Genomic DNA, 18,393 nt, shown 5'->3' on the forward strand with positions numbered 1-18,393 from the left:
GATCTTACAGCATGTTTACTGCTTTTCTGAGAACTGACACTGCAATACGATTTTCAGAAAGAGGCCATAAAATGGAGCTTGCATAATACTGTGAGGATATGGCATTCCTTTAGTAAGTATTATAGTAGTAAGTATTAGTAAGTATTCTTTAGTAAGGCATTCTTTTAATATTTAGGGCTTTATAGGGTTCAAACAGAACACATTACTGTACACTGCAGAGCACACCAAAAACAAATTTGTGCCAGTATCCTTAATAGCTTATGGCTTTTTAAGACCATTTTGTGTTACTAGTGGGTATTCAAACCATGCTTCCAGGCAATTCACACCACTGCCTGAGACAATTTCCCTTTCACAACAGTACATCATGGGTCACAAGCCTGGCAACAGAAGGGCTACTTGCAGAACAAGCAACCTTTCAGCTACACACATAACTATCACTGTAGGTGCATGAAATATAAAAACATACATACTAACTACACTGCATGTGCACAGAAGCTGGATGGATTATTAAAGTGCACTACAAAATACCTGCATGTGTTGAAAGCATTCAGCAATGCTGACTTGCATCCTTTCCATTAGTTCTTCATTACATCTATTCTAAAGCTGCCTTTCATTGTAACAGCCATGTTATATCGAGATTTTAATCTCCATTACATCAAATGGGTACTAAAACTATAGCCACTGCCCCCAATTTTACTTGTATACTCCTCCACTGTTACTGTCACTACATACAAAACAATGAACACAAGATTATCCAGCAATAAAAAAAAAAAAATCGCACAGTTCACAGCACAGTGCAACTACTTCATAATTTCTCAGCTTTTTGAACAAAGTGTCCATGACTAAGCAGTTTCTTCTCCTGTCATTTATCATCGCTTTAAAAATGGAGAAGACAAATTAATACAGGCACATTAGGTGGAATGAAGTGAGCTGGAATGATACATCAAACGAAGTAGTTGATGCAAAAAACACATTTTTGAACTGCAAAGTAGTAACTGCGGAGACGTGAGCTCTTAAGAGAGCGACTAGAGCCAATCTATGCAATAAACGCTTGATAATATAGTAAAAGCGCCTTGTTTTTGAACTTCAAGGGACCGGAAAATATATTAGAATTATCCTAAAGTTTGAATTATCAAATGGCCCTGAAAAAAACGTCGAGCTGCTTGTATCACAGTTAATTTAGTTGCTGAAAGAGTGGGCAATGGTTGCCTGATTTTGACGTGACAGCAGCTCTTTCTCAAGTTTTAGCAATGCTTTATTGCATCCATACTGTCGGGAGCATCAAAGCAGAACTGCTCCAAAATCTTAAGGGCCTGCTGATATCCTTCATGATGCAATGCAATGGAGCTCCTCCGCTACCGCGTCACGCCAATCATAAGCAGCACCGTTGCGGGTGAGGAGGCTTCACTGCACAAACAACGAATGGCATGAGCCAAGCACACAGTTTCAGCGCACTGGAAGAACAGAACCGTGCAAGCGAACGAAACTGCAGCGAAGCGATGGGAAAAAATGAGGAGGGGAGGGGGTAGAGAGAACACCAGACACACGCCTATCAACGTCCGAAATGGTGCTCAGCTGGATTAGGTTGGCAAGGCCACGAGCAAGGTTGATGCTGACTGGCCGAGCCGCCGTTGCTGCAGGCTGGTGCGAAGCTCAGAAAACCGAAACCGAAATTAAACGGTCGGAATGTTCTTGGAGGCAGGGCTGTCCGTTCGTCATCACATCTGCCATCGCGCGTACGTAAGAACACCAGTGACTCTGCAACATGAAACTCAGGTTTTGAGTAGGGCTATTTAGACGACCTCTTGCCGCACCGGTGACATCTGGACGCGACCACATTTCAAGAGCCTGTCCGAATTAACCAGTGCCAGACCCACAGCATCCAAATTAGAGAGTGCCCGACGCCACAGACTTCCATGACCATTGCCCAGGACCGAGCCAGCAGTTCGAATTATACCGATTTCCGAAATAACAGGGGTCGAATTCACGAGCTTTTACAATCACAAGAAGTACAACCAGGTCAGAATTATGAGGTAAACCTTGTATGACATGAGCATGGTTACTAGCAGTGGAAGCAGCAAGCAAATGAAGTAACGCAAAGCCAGCTGTGATGTCTCTTATAAAGTGTTTCAGTTTCATTTCCAGCAACAATAGCTGGATGCTTAAAATCACCAGGTTATTTTAATTAGAAGTGTAAACATTATAAATATAACATTAAGACCAAATGGAAAAAGTAGATGCACAATGAAAAACTCACCTGAGACTTGGCTCCTGGAGTCATTGGTGCATTAGGGCTGTTGAGATCCCAGATAAAGATTTCTGAATCAGTTGACCCCGATGCCAGAAGGTTTGCCTGAAAAGGAATAATTAACAGTTAGCCTTCACTGCAGCTTCAAAGAGTAAATGACCAGAAATTCCTTATAAAAGTTATGAAGGTCATCATTTCATGTTCATGGCTTCAACTGCAAGCCACAGAAAGCTTTCTACGAGCAAAGGAGCAAAAATGGTTTTCTGAGGTATGGAGGAAAGCATTCACGATGCAGAGGAGGGGACTGATATGCCTCTTTCCTCCTCTTGCTTACTTAAGCAGAGTTAGAATTTAAATCTGGGCAAGTTGGTATATGTACATGCTTTCTCAAGTACAAGAGACATGGACAAGACACACCTGCACAGAGAGCATAGCAGTGAACAAGTGGCAAACTCAGTATATGATATGCTAAACTTGAAAAACAGTTATCTTGGAGCAAAAGCTCTACTGCTCCCATTCTTCAAGGTCATGTCAGTATGCAAAACAACCTTGAGAGGGAGCAGAGTGCAAAATAAAAATAATAAAATAGAAATAAAAACAATAATAAAATGAAATAACAGAACAAAATAAATGAAAAAGAAAAAAAAGGCTTTCCACGCAGGAGCCTTCTGCCACCCGCCAAATCCGAGAAAGAACAGGGTCTACAGACATAGTGTGCTTGCTTTAGTCACACAATGCCGCATAGTCACATGTATATGAGAATGTACATCAAGGCTGGGATAACAATGATTCTGGAACCAATTCTACTCCATATTTGTATTTCCCACCCCTCTTCAATGGTTGAAGCAACACCACACCTCATGTTCACTCTTCGTTACTGGCTCAAGCCAAGCAACAGCAGTACTGTGGTGCCTTTTCAGCCACTGAATAAAGGCAGGCCATACAAATATGGAATGGAATCATTATCTTACACCAGCCCAGACTTCACCTCAACATTTTCAATCACAAGATGATGCACACTTCATGCACTATTTGCATTACTGAGAAATTGTTGTGACAATTCTGTGCATAAAATATTCTTTTCGATGAATCAGTATGTACAGTAAAACCTTGCTGATATGTTCCCGATTCATACTATTTCCCTGTTTGTACACTTAAAATCGTGGACATTAAAAATGTCCCGTAGAGTTACACTGTTGCTCCTAGTTAATATGTTCCCAGATAACACGATTTCCCAGCTACTACGTCTAAAATTTCCACAAAATGTGGTCGTACAATACGTTTATTGAGCAACCAAGCATGTGATAACACACAAGTGGGCCGAACGTGAGGGCATGCGACATGAAGAGCTGAAATGCAGTGGCAGTAGTGGTGGCTTCTCTGCAGTGCCTCAATGCAAGGAGGCGAAGCACCACCACCAATAACAGCAGCAGCAAAACGGCGCGCTAAGCATTCGAGAGCCATTTTTGCGGGGTCCTGACACGGAAGAAGAGAATCGCTGAGGTTTCTTCCCGGTGCATATGGCCAAGGGGCGAAGCATCTATCAACTATAGCGATGCGCTTAAACGGGAGCAGGCCGGGTCTGGGGAGCGCAGCTAAAAAAGTGGAAAACAGCCGCCACAGCCACCAGCCGGCCAGTCAGCCGCCACAGTTGCTTCCCTGTATCAAGTGCGAAGGGGCGAAGCATCTCTAAAGTGACGAGAAAAAGATTTTGGTTACTTTTGTCACTGCCGTCGACGGACCGTATGCTTTACAAAGTTCGTTCTGTGCTTAAGACAGCGTAAATGCGAACTAAATTCTGCGACCACTCGAAAATAATCTGGTCAGATCTTGTGCCAAGAAATGCTAATCAACACTTTTAAGAATTGAAATTGTCAATACATGTCTTTGTACCTCATTCGACAGTTACACTTTTCAGAATTCGGCGGTTTGTATCATACGTTTTCCCAGACGTTTTTTCGGCAACTCTTTAAAAAACATATCAACGAATTTTTACTGCAATATATGGCAAATTCAAGCTGCACATGCCATCAGAAGAAGCATGCAAGAATGTGTATGTAAAGGTTAAGATCTTGCAGATAAACAACAAACTGTTTATTCGCACATGATGATTTGTGCACTGCTCCACCACATGTATGTGTGGAAAAAGCATTAGGTGACAAAAATGAAATCCACCTTCCTGCTGATCGCTGACTAACTAATCTGAAAAATTACACAAAAATAATTAGCAATTAATAATCCAGAATACACATTTTTTTAATGCATTAAATATTGCTGATTTGTTTGTGGTGTGCTGGATGCAAAGCTGTCAAAGTACAGCAATGTCAACACAGCATGATGAAATTTGTAATCTCTGATTGATTTCATTTATAATGAGCACATGTTTCTTGTCTCATGCACATCAAGCATGCAAGTTAAGCAGCAGCAGTCAGCACCAGAGAAGGAATGCTAGTAGTTACAAGAGCCATAGGATCAATCCTTACCTCATGCAAGAAATGATCAAAAGAATGCCATTACATAGGGCAGCAAATGGTTGCGGATGTTTTGCTGAACGTAGCTTCGGCCAACTGCACAATCCATCATGGCCGCCATGATCAAACCAGCGGCTATACTATGCTACTTGCCCCATATGGTGGCAGCCTCAGGAAAAGGGTCTATAGTAGGTACTACTAGGGGCACAAACAAGACAAATTCCCTGTTTATGAAATTAGCATGTCAAGCAGCATAGTCACAATCGCATGACAATGTGATGTGACATTTACTAATAAAGCAAATAACATCCACAATCTTAGAAGCTGGAAAAAATTGACTGACCCCTGTTCTTTAAAAGGTTCAAGCACCAGTAAGTGAAAATAAGGACTACCTAACTTTGTTTGGTCTCGTGCTTGATTGAAAATACTAATCGACGACTACTGGATAGCACACCTGGAAGAACATACCTGAAACGTGTTGAAATCCAGAGCATACACAGGGCCCGTGTGCTTATTCTTCTGACAGATTAGCGCATCCTCTCCCTTGATGAGTTTTGCTGGGTCGTAAACCAACAAGTTGCCTGCATCAGCACCACCAACAAGCACTCCGCTGGGCATTTCACCATCTGATATCCCGTGACAGCCCCAGGCAATCTTGTGAAACCTGAGCACGTTAAACATCAGTACTTAGACACACAATCAGCAGTATAACAGCACTTCAATCAACAAACATTAAGTTATGACAATTAGGTGTACAAGGCACATGATGCACTACTAACAGCACAGCTAAGCCCTTCCACAGTGTAAGGGTGAGAAAAGGTAAATACAGAGCATTCAACCTCTCCAGCTCCATGCAATTTCCTATCTTTAAAATGATACCCCCAAACTAGCCCTTCTTTTCACAACTCTGTGCCTATTATATTTTTCATACTTTCACATTTTAAAAAAAAAAGGTATTTCTGCCTGGCCACAACACCACAGCAGACCAAGGACTCATTTATGAAATCTGCAGTGAGTATAGCATGGATGTAAACAAAAGTATGGAGAATGAAATTACTTGGCTTCAAGGGTTCACAGCATTCAACATAATGAAACCATATCATGCTGCCATAGGCATGTGCAGTCTGCCCCCCCCCCCCCCCCCCCCCTCTTCTCTGACAGACATGGAGAAGGAGGACGCACAAATTTCCCTGCTACCCAAACAACATGAAAGGGATCTATCAAACTTTTGCCCCCCCCCCCCTTTATGGAGAGACCTGTGCACACCTATGCATGCTAGAGTTGCAAAAAATAAAAAGATAAGGCAAAGGGCTGCTACACCTCCTAAATCTCTAAGGCCCTTCCATGTGTGCCGACTCCCCATGAAACTGAAAATGCTCCCTAAACTTTAGATGGAAATAGAATGGCAGTAACTACAATAAACAGAACATCTGAAGTCTTAAATGTAGAGTAAATTTCCGTAACGAGCCTGTCCAACTAAAGATCAATTAAATAAAGCCGGTGAACTCGCAATGGTATGGAGGTTGCCATGCACCACGTTATTACCCAGCTCCCAGCTTACTTCTGGAAAACCAAAAATTTACGTGGGACCGTATGGCCCACCTGATGTTTTCATGGCTCATAGAATATATTTTTGAGAATGATAAACTCAAATATTGGCTGTGTTAAATATACGGGGAAAAAAAAAGGACCTTACACTGGTTGCACTGACACAAAGCTTTACCAAACTCTGCAACACAATGTGTGTCACTGGGTTACATAAAGTAACCCATATGCTATCACTGTTCAACAACTTATGACAGCTTAATGAACTATACTGAAAATTCTTTCACAAAGCTGCACTAAAGCATTGCAGAAAACTGTGGCCAGATCAGTCAGACATAGCATGCATATGTAGGCAGTGAAAACTGACGGCAGAAGTGTAAGCAAACATACATCATGCACACTATGAAAAAACTCATATTTTAGTCTCTGCTGTGACAATTTTTTACTACACTATATTTTTTTTTGTGCCAAACCTATAACTACACAATGAGGCACATACAATGTACTGGGAGTCTCGAGGTTTAATTCTGGCACAATGCAATTGTTTAACAGGCACCAAAATCTTGGTTCAGGCATCTTTGCATTCCACCTTCAAAATTTTATACCAGCTTACACACACTTCTTGAACATGATGCAAATATTACCAAAAATTATTCGCAGTGACCAACAAATAATGTGAAAAGGAGAGACCAAACAGCAACAGGCCAAATCTTGCAATTTGATCCATCCTTAATATTTAAAAAAAAAAAAAAATGCGCAGGGTTTCAGGCACACACGGGCTGCAGAAGGGCGAGTAACCCATATCAGAGAAGCTTGCAGACCCATCCTGCAGGTTAGCCCAGGCTAGGTCTGCAAATAAATGTCTTCAAAAGCTAAAATTACATGAACAGGCAATCCAATGAACATCACCTCAAGCTAACATTTTAAAAATGTATACAACATGATTCAACTCTTCAGTGCCGCAACATACACGTATAGCTCCAGCAAACTTATAGTTTCTTTGCTCTCGCACAAACCCCAGCCATGACATACCATGAATCTGTCACGACCAAAGGCGCACTGCAGCACACTTGATGCTCACCTGTGATCCGAATCCAGTGATCCCACAAGCCCCATATCCAATCCGGGTTCCGTAAGGTTGAGTGCATATATCTCCAGGGCAGCCGACGTGCTGCAACACAACATACAAATGAATGAACGGGCAGCGAACGTAACGCAGCGAACTGTGGAGCAGCCGGACAACAACAAAAAGGCATATAAAGTTCAGCGGTGTAAGTGACCATAAGCAGAAATCTCACTGATGACAATACCTGAACGTCGAATCCAGCTGTTGGGCTGCTGTGCCAGCTGCGATGTAAATCGGGTGGTGCACCGCCGGTGACCACGCGACATTAGCCGTTCTATCTATTTCTTTCACCTTCATGTTTGCCTGAAATCGGGAGACAAGCACAAGACTAAGTGCCGGTACGAGGAAGATTTAAAGCGTCTAACATGAACAGCCTACAGTCTCAGTTAAAACGACACTACGACACTCAATGAACGACGCTCAGTCAGCAAGATGTTTGGACGCGATGTCACAAGTGAGGCAACCTGACACGTTTGAGAGCAAGCAAGAGCTGCAGACAATTAAGGCTGAACCTAATCAGTCGTAGTGCATTCCACGGGCAAATGCATGAAACCTTGAGGAAGACGAAGCCGTGGATAGCGGTTACATTTTGTCGAGCTACCATCAAGCACAGCTGAGCTTACTGGAGAGCAAATTGGTCGTTCCCTACAAACTGTCGCTGGCGCGCTTGAATATTGGTCGTGCGTCAGTTTTAAGAGATCCTACGATTAGACTAAAAGTTCGGAATAACGGCGAAAAAAAATTAGGAAGAGTACCGGCAATCAAATCCAACGTGGCAATAATGCGTGTCGCTATTTCGGCGCCCCCTGGAGGAAGTTTTTCTTTTGACAGCCATCGCAAAAAATCCGGTAGCCTCGGTTTGGCTGGCTGTGGCTTCACATGAGATGCGAAACAGAAACTGACGTCCATAAAAAAAGTTTATGCAGTTTTTAATGGGAAGCACTAACAGACACAATGTGCACTTACAAACGCCAGCGCTCTAACCATGAAAGATTTCCTAGTTCAGAATAGCTTTTGTTCTTGGTTACGGCGCACATAATTTGCAAGAGCCTGGAAGGTAGGAACGGCGTATGAGGGCTGTCTGTGTCGTTCTGCCGCTGTAAAAGAACGACATTGCAACCCTTTTTGCGGATATAGTGCGGAAGCGTTTTTAATAATACGACGACATTTATAAGCGGCAGCATATTACAGGTAGCCCCTCGGTCGCCCTGAATGCGTGTGGTACCAGGTTAGCAGTGGGCAGTACCACGCGGCGTTTGTTCCGCTTCAAGGTACTTCTACTTCAAGGAAGCTACCATGGTCAGTGATTCATCATCATCAGCAGCCTGACTACGCCCACTTTAAAGACCCTAGAGAGCTGATGTATGGGCTTTAGACCACTGCAGGGCGAAGGCTTTTCCCTCTATCCCCACAAACTTCTTAATCTCATCCGCCCACCGTTCACTTTCTATGCCCTGCCCAAGTCCATTTCTTCCTTTTGATTTCTGGCGCTCTAAACCCATTAGAGCGCCAGAATTAGCGCGACATGTGCTTCCAGAGCCTCCCTGCCGCACAGTTCGGCAACTGTTCCGAGTTCGTTCACAAGGCTCGGGACTCCGCACTAGCATTTCCGTCTCTCTTTGTACGTGGTTTTACTTTTTCATGCGCCGGAGCGATGATGTGAGGCTAAAACTGCTAAAAATACGGTCGACTTTCGCATGCAACCATGACGTACGTAGTTCCGTTATCTTCAGTGTAGTACAGTGCCCCCGAAGCGCTATCGTACTCAAGACGGAATATTTATATACTGTAAAATTGTGTTAACAGATACGATCAGCCCAACACCGGCCACCGCCGGTTGTACGCATAAATTCCCATTATGTCGCCTCTTTCTACTTATGGCCCCGAACGAATTTCTTCGTCGTTTACTAAAGAACCGTGGGCTACGCTATGAATAATTTATAGTATTATAGAACCGATAGCTGCGCACAGAACTTCAGGGTAAACGGCGTCGCATGTCGTCATTGGAAACTCTAGCGTTGGTGCCGGCCGTGTGCCGGCCCTTGAGTTAGGGTGGATAGCCTACTTGAGCAAGTAAGCCGGATAGGAACTCCCTTTCATCTGCCGCGGTGGCTGAGTGGTTGAGGCGCTGGTCTACTGCGCCGGAGTACCCGGGCTCAAAAATGTGGCCGAACAGATACGCGAAAGAGTACGTGTGGTGTGGGGGCTATGCCACAACGTACCACGCCACCTGGGGCTGTGAAAAAAAGCACTTTATTACCAAAGATAATTAGCCCTAGTCTAGAGCAGTGGGAGGCCCTCCTGACTGACTCCGACCAGAGCCCACAGCTTATGCTGGTGACGAGGGCCAAGGCAGCGGCGGAGGCCAACGGGATCCTGGAATAGGGAAGACCGACCACTGATGCTCCACATCTATCTATCCCCCACCCCCTACTCCCTAACCCTTCCTTTTGCAACAATAAATGTTTTTACTACTACTACTACTCGAATCCGACCGCAGTGGCCGCGTTTCGATGGAGGCAAAACGCAGAAGGCGCCCGTGCGCTTTGTGGTGTCAGTCCATGTTAAAGTTTCCCAGGTGGTCGAAATTATTCCGGAGTCCTCCAATACGGCAGTTCTTTCTTCCTTTCTTCTTTCACTCCCTGGGAACCTTTATCCCTTTCCTTATGACGCGGTTCGGGTATCCACCGAGATATGTAAGACAGTTACTGCGTCACTTCCTTTCCTCAAAACCATTTTTTTTTCCACTCCCTTTCGTGTATGCATATATGCACGTACCGTGCTCGGTTGTGTGATCCAGGCAATCCAGGAGGGTCCGGCCCACTCGGGCCTTGGTGTGGGCGATCATGGTGGGTCGAGGAATGAGCGCTCCTGAGAATGTTTCCTGTGTAGTCATGTGACCTACGTAGCCCACTTACAGGTCGGGTAGAGGGCTACGTTAGGCTACGAGTGGAGTGGCCACATGGATGGCAAATGGCCGGGTGCGCCATGTATGATAAATGATTTACATGGCGCCTTTTTTTTTAAGGCGAGAGCCTTTAATGCCTCATCGTTGTCGGCAGAAGGTTGTCGAGGTTGTCAGCAGAAGCTTGTCAGCAGAGGCTTCGCGCTTTTGGCGGGTGTCCACCTAGATATGTGAGACATTTACTGCGTAATTTCCTTTCCTCAAATACAATTTTCATTTTCTTCATTACGGCCCCTCTTTCTCTTTCTTCTTTCACTCCCACTTCCTCCTTTCCTGTACGGTGCGGTTCAGGTGTCCACCGAGATGACAGAGAATTACTGCGCCATTTCCTTTCCTCAAAAAAGTTTGCTTTCAAACGGCAAGGCATCGCGCCGAACGGGTGGTGGCGTTCCGTGGACTCCCTGGCAGCGCTACAACACGCTGTCGCGTTCCACTCCTAAAGGCGAAGCTTAAGTGTCATTAATTAGCAGTTAATTAGCCATTAATTAGTAATTTGTCATTACTTAGTAATCGGTCATTAATTATGTGTGACGTCATCCAGTGGTGACGTTACCAGTGCCACAGAGGCAGTCAAAGTAGTGCGGAAAACGCTTTCGCCTCTACGCACTTTAGACAGTCAAAGTGCCCCTGAATTTTTTTTTCTTTTTTCTGCGGTAGGAGGGGCAGGAGAAGTGTCGTCGTTATCGCTTCTTCGTCTCTGGGGAAAGCAAGAAGTATATGACAGTTTTACTGCGAAAGCAATGTTATTGTTCCCGGTAGAAGCGCCTCCTGCTATCAAGCATAATTCCTTCATAATTAATAGAAGCTAGCCCACGCGGGAGCGGAACGAAAAAGTGACGGCGAAATTGAATTCAAAGAAGCAGAGGGAAGGTCAGCTGCCCTTGAGAGCCACCAAGGGGCTGTCCACCCACCATGGGCGTCCGGAGGGGGGGGGGCAAGGGGGGGCGGCTGCACCCCCCTGGAAAATCACTCACTCGAACCGTGAGTGATGGCCGCATGTCAGGGGCGGCGGTGCGCTCAGCCAAAAGAGTAAAAGCGGCCCTGCTTCCACGCTTTGGGTCACATCTGCAAAGTGCCGCGTCCGGGGACGCGTCGTTGCAGACATACAGCGGCACCGGCGAGCATGTGTTTCGAGCCGTCTTGAGATGTGTGCCTGTTTCTTTGATCTCTAGAGAGATAGCGACACGGAGGCAGACAGTGCACACCCCGGCCACCGATGAATTCTTCAGGAGGGAGGGACAAATCAGCCGTGTCCATCCCCGCTTTGTCGGACTGCTCAGGGGCAAGCGGGCGATGAGTTGGCGCCGCCGCCGCTCGCTGTCTCCTCCGATCCACGGGAGAGCGCAGTTCGGTACAAGCGCCGCTTTCAGAATTTTCGGCAAAGGGGATTAGCTGCTTTTGTTCACGGCGACGCAGTCTCCAGAGGCGCCCCCACACCAGCGTTCCTTGCGTCTTCTCCGGAAACCAGCGCCTTTGGTCAAGGCAGCCCGATGGCGCCTGCCTGGCTCGCCTGTCACCTCTGGCTGGGCCTCAAATCCCAACAGCGCCCATGTACTGTGCGATGTCAGTGCATGGTAAAGAGACCGTCCGTCCCTCATAGCCTGAGTCGTTTTGGGGCTCTGAACCTCATAAAAACACACAAAACAAATTTTCCGACCGGAGTGGCGAGTGTCCCTTCCCCTCGGAAGTGGCGCGGCGTTCCTTGCGTGTGCGCGCCTCTTTGTTTGTGCTTCGGTGTTTTTAGTGGCCGGTTGTCAACGAAGCTGAGAACAACCAAGACAGCGGACGAGAAAACGACGAGCGGCGAGTAGTGTGTGTGCAAATACTCGACTGTGCGGTTGCGCGAGCAAGATGGAGCGAGGTGTATGAAGCTGCGAGCGTGCATTTATCTTGTAAATAAGTTTTCGCTGCATACATAGTCATTTTTTGTTTTCAACGTACGCATTCAACCGTTTTTCCAATCAATGTGTATATATTTTTAACACTACCAACCCCGAGGAACTCCATAGCCAGCTTTGCCTCGCGCGGTCCCGAATGATGGCTATTCGACGCTTCTTCAAGCGTCAGCGGTTGTCTGACGAAGCATTATCCAAATGTGCCCCTGCAGATTCTGGTGTGACATGTGACAACGGTGTAGCATTTGAACAGAGTGATGCAAGCTTTTATCACCGGACAGTAGCTGATGTCGTCGACTCCATGGAAGGGACTCTGTCAACAGTGAGTTCAGGTGATGCAGCAGGCCGAGATGATTCCATTTCTCCTTTCTTGGGATTCAAGTCCGGATTTGACCAGAGCGATGCAACCTTTCATCACCGGACAGTAGCCGGCGTCGTCGTCTCCATGGAAGGAACTCCACCAGCGAGCTCCGGTCACGCAGTAAGCCGAAACGATTCCCTTTCTCCTTGCTTGGGATCGAAGTCCGGAGACAACATCAAGAAAACAAATAACTTGCCTCAAGAATATGACTTAGGAGAGTTTCTAGGCAAAGCTAAACTCACTGGCATACCGGACTTTTTGAAGTTACGTCTTCTTACTAAGCCATGGTCGCCAAATGTCACATATGATTTTAAGAAGGATGTAACACCTGGAAAGAGGCCTTTTCGACATCAGTGGCTGGGAGATTACGCCCCCTGGCTTGCGTACTCAGCGACAGCGAAAGGCGCCTTTTGTCGTTTTTGCGTCATTTTTCCTCCGCGTTTTCACAGGGGTACTCAAGGTAGTTTTATCGTGCGCGCTTTCAGTAACTACAGAAAAATGCACGAGGCGTGCAGGGATCACGTAAAATCCCAATGGCACCAGGAGGCAATGACGGCCTCACAGAACTTTATGGATGTGATGAAAGGAAAGCAGCTACCCGTTGTACAGCAGCTGAACAGAGCACTGCACGCGCAAGTTGAAAGGAACCGTGAGAAACTATTTCCAATAGTTTCCACCATTGTCTTTTGCGCGACGCATGACTTGCCGATTCGCGGCAAGCAGTCCGATAGTGGAGTCTTCAATGATCTGCTTGACTTTCGTGTAGAAGCTGGAGATACTCTACTTCAGGAGCACTTCGCTTCTTCTGCTGGCAATGCCAAGTACACTTCTGTCCGCGTCCAGAACGAGATCATCACAATCTGTGGCGACATCCTGAGAGAGCAGATAGTTACCGAAACTAACAAAGCGTTTGCTTTTTCCGTTCTTGCTGACGAAACTGCAGATATTTCAGGAAAAGAGCAGATGTCTATAGGCGTTCGCTTTATTGACAAGGCGGAAGTCGAAGTGTGCGTTCGAGAGCAGTTTTTGGGATTTGTAGAGCTGGAGCAATTAAACTCCGCTTGCATCGCCGCGGCAATCTTGAAGCTTTTGACGAATGTCGGACTGATTCTTTCGAACCTCGTTGGACAGGGGTACGATGGATGCTCTACAATGGCTGGAAAAGAAGCTGGAGTGAACAAAATTATACAAAAACAGTTCCCGAAGGCACTATTTTTCCACTGTGCAAGTCACAAACTAAATCTCGTCATCAACGATTTGAACGACGTCTCTGAAATTCGAAACACAATTGGGATAATCAAACAGACCATAAACTTCTTCCGCGAGAGCGTGCTCCGGAGAAAATTGGTGCCCAACATTCCGATGCTGCGTGAGACAAGATGGTCTGCAAAGTACAAGTCTATTAGGATCTTCTCTCAGCATTACGTGGCCATAGTCGAAGCACTCGAGCAGCTCGCGTCCACGGAATCATGCTCGAACGCTGCAACTAGACAACGAGCTCACATCCTCTACTGCGCAACAAGCTCATCTTTCATCGTCTGCTTGCATATTGTAGCGAAGTACAGCGCTCGGCTCGAACCAGCTACGAACATTCTGCAAGGTGTATCCATGGACTTCCATTCTGTGCATGGCCACATCACTGAGCTACAACGTATTTTTCGCGGCCACCGGACAAACGCTGTAGAGGAGTTCTCTAACATCATGAATGCAGCAAGGGAGGCAGCCAATCACTTAAATGTGGTGATATCTGTACCAAGACAAGTCTCTCGTCAGGCCCACCGAGACAACTACGGGATTCAGTCGCCAGAGGAATACTACCGTGTGGCAATATATGTGCCGTACTTGGACTCCCTCACTGCTTCTTTAGCTCGGCGCTTTTCTGAAAGCAATGAGAGGAGCTTCAAACTTCTCCAGCTGCATCCATCAAAAATGAAGCACTTGAGCCGTGTTGAGTTCGCTGTTCTCGCCGAAGAACTCCAGTGCTTTTACGGCATCGACAACTTCAAGGAAGAGGCCATCTCTTGGTACGAGATGTGGTGCAACAAAACTGGGGACCCATCAGAAATAACTTACTGCGAGCTTCTACATCAGGCCAAGACATTCTTCCCTGGTGTTGCAAAAGCCATTGAGGTGGCTCTGGCTTTGCCAGTTACTACCTGTACGGTCGAACGCTCCTTCAGTACAATGAGGAGAGTGAAAACGTGGCTACGCTCAACGATGACAAACGACAGACTGGACGGCCTTTGTATGATGAGTGTGCACCGAGAGCGTGTAATGAAGCACAGAAATGAATTTATCACCAGTGTCATCACGCAATTCGCCCAGAAAAATCCGAGGCGTCTACAGTTTCTGTTCAAGGAAGACTGACTGAGTGACTGTCGTTGCGTGTTTGTGAACATATTGTGCTGTGTGCTGGTCATCAATCCGGGTGTGTCGAGAACCCGTATGCAGCAAGACTGAGCACTCTTCTCCACGAAGTGATAGTATCTTTTTGCATTTTTATTAATTTTAATTGTTTCTTCGTTGATAAACTCCAATGTATCTCTCCTAGCCTCGCTTTAATTTGCTGTTTGTAATTTTTCTTTCATGTGTGTATTTTACTTATTTATTTTATTTGTATATAAATAAATAAATTTACTCCGCAAATAGTGCCTTTTTGCTACGAACATACCCCCCCCCCCCCCCTCCGGCGCCAACAACCAATGGGGCCCCCCCCTGCAAAAAATTCTGCGGACGCCCTTGCCACCCACCCACCGCAACTCTCGTCCCACCTCCGCCCATCTGCACCCTCCAGAAAAATTCTGTCGCGCGTGTGAAGCCTCGGCTCAGAGTAAAAGCATTCATATAGAGTACAATCATCAAAGTAATCATCGAGGATAAATCCAACTGCTTTCGCAGAATTGTCGCATCAGATTTCTTGCGCCGCCGCGGTGGCTCAGCGGTTATGGTGCTCGGCTGCTGACCCAAAAGACGCGGGTTCGATCCCGGCCGCGGCGGCTAGAATTTCTTTGGCGGAGAAATTCTAGAGGCCTGTGTACTGTGCGATGTCAGTGCACGTAAAGAACCCCAGGCGGTCGAAATTTCCGGAGCCCTCCACTACGGCGTCTCTCATAGCCTTAGTCGCTTTGGGACGTTAAACCCCATAAACCAAACCAAACCAGATTTCTTGCCGTTCCGTAATTTTTTGCCTCATTATAAGGAGCATGCATGTTTTGCCGCGAGATCGGATTGATGAACGAAGAAACACGTACGACTGCATGCGGATAGCTATCTGGGTTCGAAAAATGTTTGGCAAGGGGTAATGGCGCGCTCTCGCGCTTAGATTGCGCGACGCGTGGATGTGCCGCTGAACGGACATCGTACCTCACTCCCACTATTCAGACTCCGTAACGCTCAGAACGGCTCGCGCCCTGTACGAGTGATGACCACCGGAGCTCTTGAATCCGCAGTTCAATTGAGTGCAGTCACAGGTGTTTCGTGTGATGAGATAATCATTGTCGATGCTGGCCTATGGAGCCCCTCACCGAGAGGGTGTACTACATGGATACCATATATGCCACATATAGCATATAGCTTGCAATACATTACGCTGCACTTTTACTATTTGTCTACATTCTGTCTGCTCTTTATAAAACGTAGATGAAAACATGCTCTTTTTCGGTTTTGTATACTACCATCCATTCTCCTGGTAGTTTTACGAAGTTCAGAACTGATTGCAAGAAGTTGTCTGTCTGAAATATTTTATGAGAGGTGTGAAAACATAAGTACGCAGGTCACCTCAAACAACGTCACGCTTGATATGCTTGTTTTTTGTTTGTTGTTTGGGACACTGGCATATCCAGCTTCCAAAAATTGGCATCCAGCTTTCGGAAATCGGCACATGCAAGATAAGTAACCCACTGGTCAGTGACTGGCACTGTGGACGTATGATTCTACCTGACAAATATTTACTGTTTGTGCGTGCGCGCAAGCACTATTCCAGACTATTCCGAGCAAGAACGTCGTCTTGTGCACTGCCTTATCCAAGCCTGAGCAAGAATCTTGTCTTGTCGCATTAACCCGACCTTACCCAAGTTACTCGGTATAAGCTCGGTTTAGTTCGGAGGAGCGTCACGCAAGCTACAACCAATGGGAGGAAGCTCGGGTAAGTTCGGAGGACCGTCGCGCCAGCTGTAGCCAATGAAAGGCAGGTGGCAGTTAAATTAATGATTGGTCGCGAGAGTTTGCTGGAGAAGAGCGACATGGGTCGCACAATCCCTAGCGGTGGCTGTGATAGAAACAGCCACCTGCCAGTGCAGTGGCGCATCGTTTAACCGCCGCGCCACTGCGCTGGTAGGGGTTTGAGGACTCGCCGCCATTTATGAATGTTAAGTAGAGAATGACCAATTCTGAATATATGGGCATTGACCCAAAGCTCTTGAGGCGAAGCTTAAATGTCCACTGCTTTCGCACGTGTACTCGGCACATGTACGACGAAATCCTTCCGCCTGATTGCACAAGGCAGCAGCTAACGGCGCATTATGGTAATTATTTTCTAGAGTATAAGAAAATTATGCCGCCAAAACGCGATATCTTGCTGTGCGCGGGGTATGTAATTCTCCTGTCCTTGACATATGCAACGGGAGATTATATAGGAGCTGCTGCCGCAAGCTAGCAGAACAGAAAACAGAACAGAAAACAGAACGGAAAACGAAAGTTTTCTTGGTGTATTTTGCGTAGTTAACTATACGCTCTCAGGGGTGGATTTAAATTCCCCCCCCCCCCCCCCCCAAACGAGAAATTTTACGTAGAAAAAGCATACTGAACCTAGTTTTTACCGACCAAGAAAGTCCAAGGTATAAATGCTCCCTCCAAGAGGGACCCATAAATCATCACCTCTACGTTCTTCTACCTTTGGATAGATAATGCGACAAAAATTTGAGCTCTGTTTTTCTTCAGTCTTCGAACGTGAGCGTATACACAGCGCACAGATTGCTTTTTTTTTTCTGTAAACATGTGGCAGGTGCTAATAAGTTAAAGGTTGCAATGTTATTTTTTTTCCACTGTAGCTATTACTTTGGTATAGTGCCTCCGCAAGCCGTGGAAGTTAATTTTTTTATGTCAGAGATAAAGCAGGTGCTGCGCTGCTTTTATTATTTTTTGTTTCAATCAATCTTGGCGGCGATGAAGTGTCTTTCAGAGTTGCTTTAGATCGCCGCTGATGCGGCTGCCATCAGCGACGGTGCGTTCTTGCATGCAACGCGCCTCAGACCTTTGGCTATCTCGCTTATCAGTGCAGCCTCCATTCCCTTGTGGCACTCACGCGCCCAATGCATGCACTTCTCCCAACCTGTTCATGAAAGAATGTTCTCCTTATCGTACCTGCTGTTCGCATTGTTGAAGCATTGGAGAGGTTGAAAGGCGCAGGCACAGATATTTAATCCGCTCGCTATAGGTGCTGAAGAGAAAGTTCTTCGAGCTGATCGCTTCAGCATGCCTCTTATTTTTGTTGTTTTCTACACTTAGCTAGCGATAGCAAGTCTGATAGTCAGTTACTGCGAGTTGATTTCTGCAGTTTCCCGAACATGGCAGTTTAACGAATGTGGTTTGCGCGATAGCTATCGCATATGTTCGTTAAAAATGGTTCACAAATTTTTCAGAACTATTTTTTTTTATGTCCTGCTTATAGATAGGTAGCACCTATCCCAAACCTATCAGTTGTCTATTGAGACAAGATTTTACCGTTTCCTTATAACGCCGATAAAAAATTAAGCATAGCCCCGAGATGGAAAGGTAATGAAAG

General features: G+C 46.0%; 1 protein-coding gene across 11 annotated transcripts in view; it reads right to left on the reverse strand.

Moving 5' to 3' along the window:
• The window catches only part of Sec31 (COPII coat complex component secretory 31), a 112,195-nt gene that overhangs the window by 79,393 nt on the left and 14,409 nt on the right, over nt 1–18,393 (reverse strand). For 9 of the 11 annotated variants that reach the window (XM_089582483.1, XM_089582482.1, XM_089582477.1 and 6 more), the window contains exons 1-5: nt 8,146–8,212; nt 7,575–7,693; nt 7,346–7,435; nt 5,188–5,383; nt 2,258–2,353 (exon numbers count right to left, since the gene is read on the reverse strand). In XM_089582483.1, coding sequence (XP_089438609.1) covers nt 2,258–2,353; nt 5,188–5,383; nt 7,346–7,435; nt 7,575–7,687 — 495 coding nt within the window. In that variant the 5' untranslated portion in view covers nt 7,688–7,693; nt 8,146–8,212. Of the gene's footprint in view, nt 1–2,257; nt 2,354–5,187; nt 5,384–7,345; nt 7,436–7,574; nt 7,694–8,013; nt 8,213–18,393 lie in introns of those variants that run through there. The other 2 variants (XM_089582474.1, XM_089582475.1) reach the window with 2 other exon arrangements.

This window comes from Amblyomma mixtum, chromosome 3 (assembly GCF_055824585.1).
Source record: "Amblyomma mixtum isolate Tamu chromosome 3, ASM5582458v1, whole genome shotgun sequence".
NCBI classification, from domain to species: Eukaryota; Metazoa; Arthropoda; class Arachnida; order Ixodida; family Ixodidae; genus Amblyomma; species Amblyomma mixtum.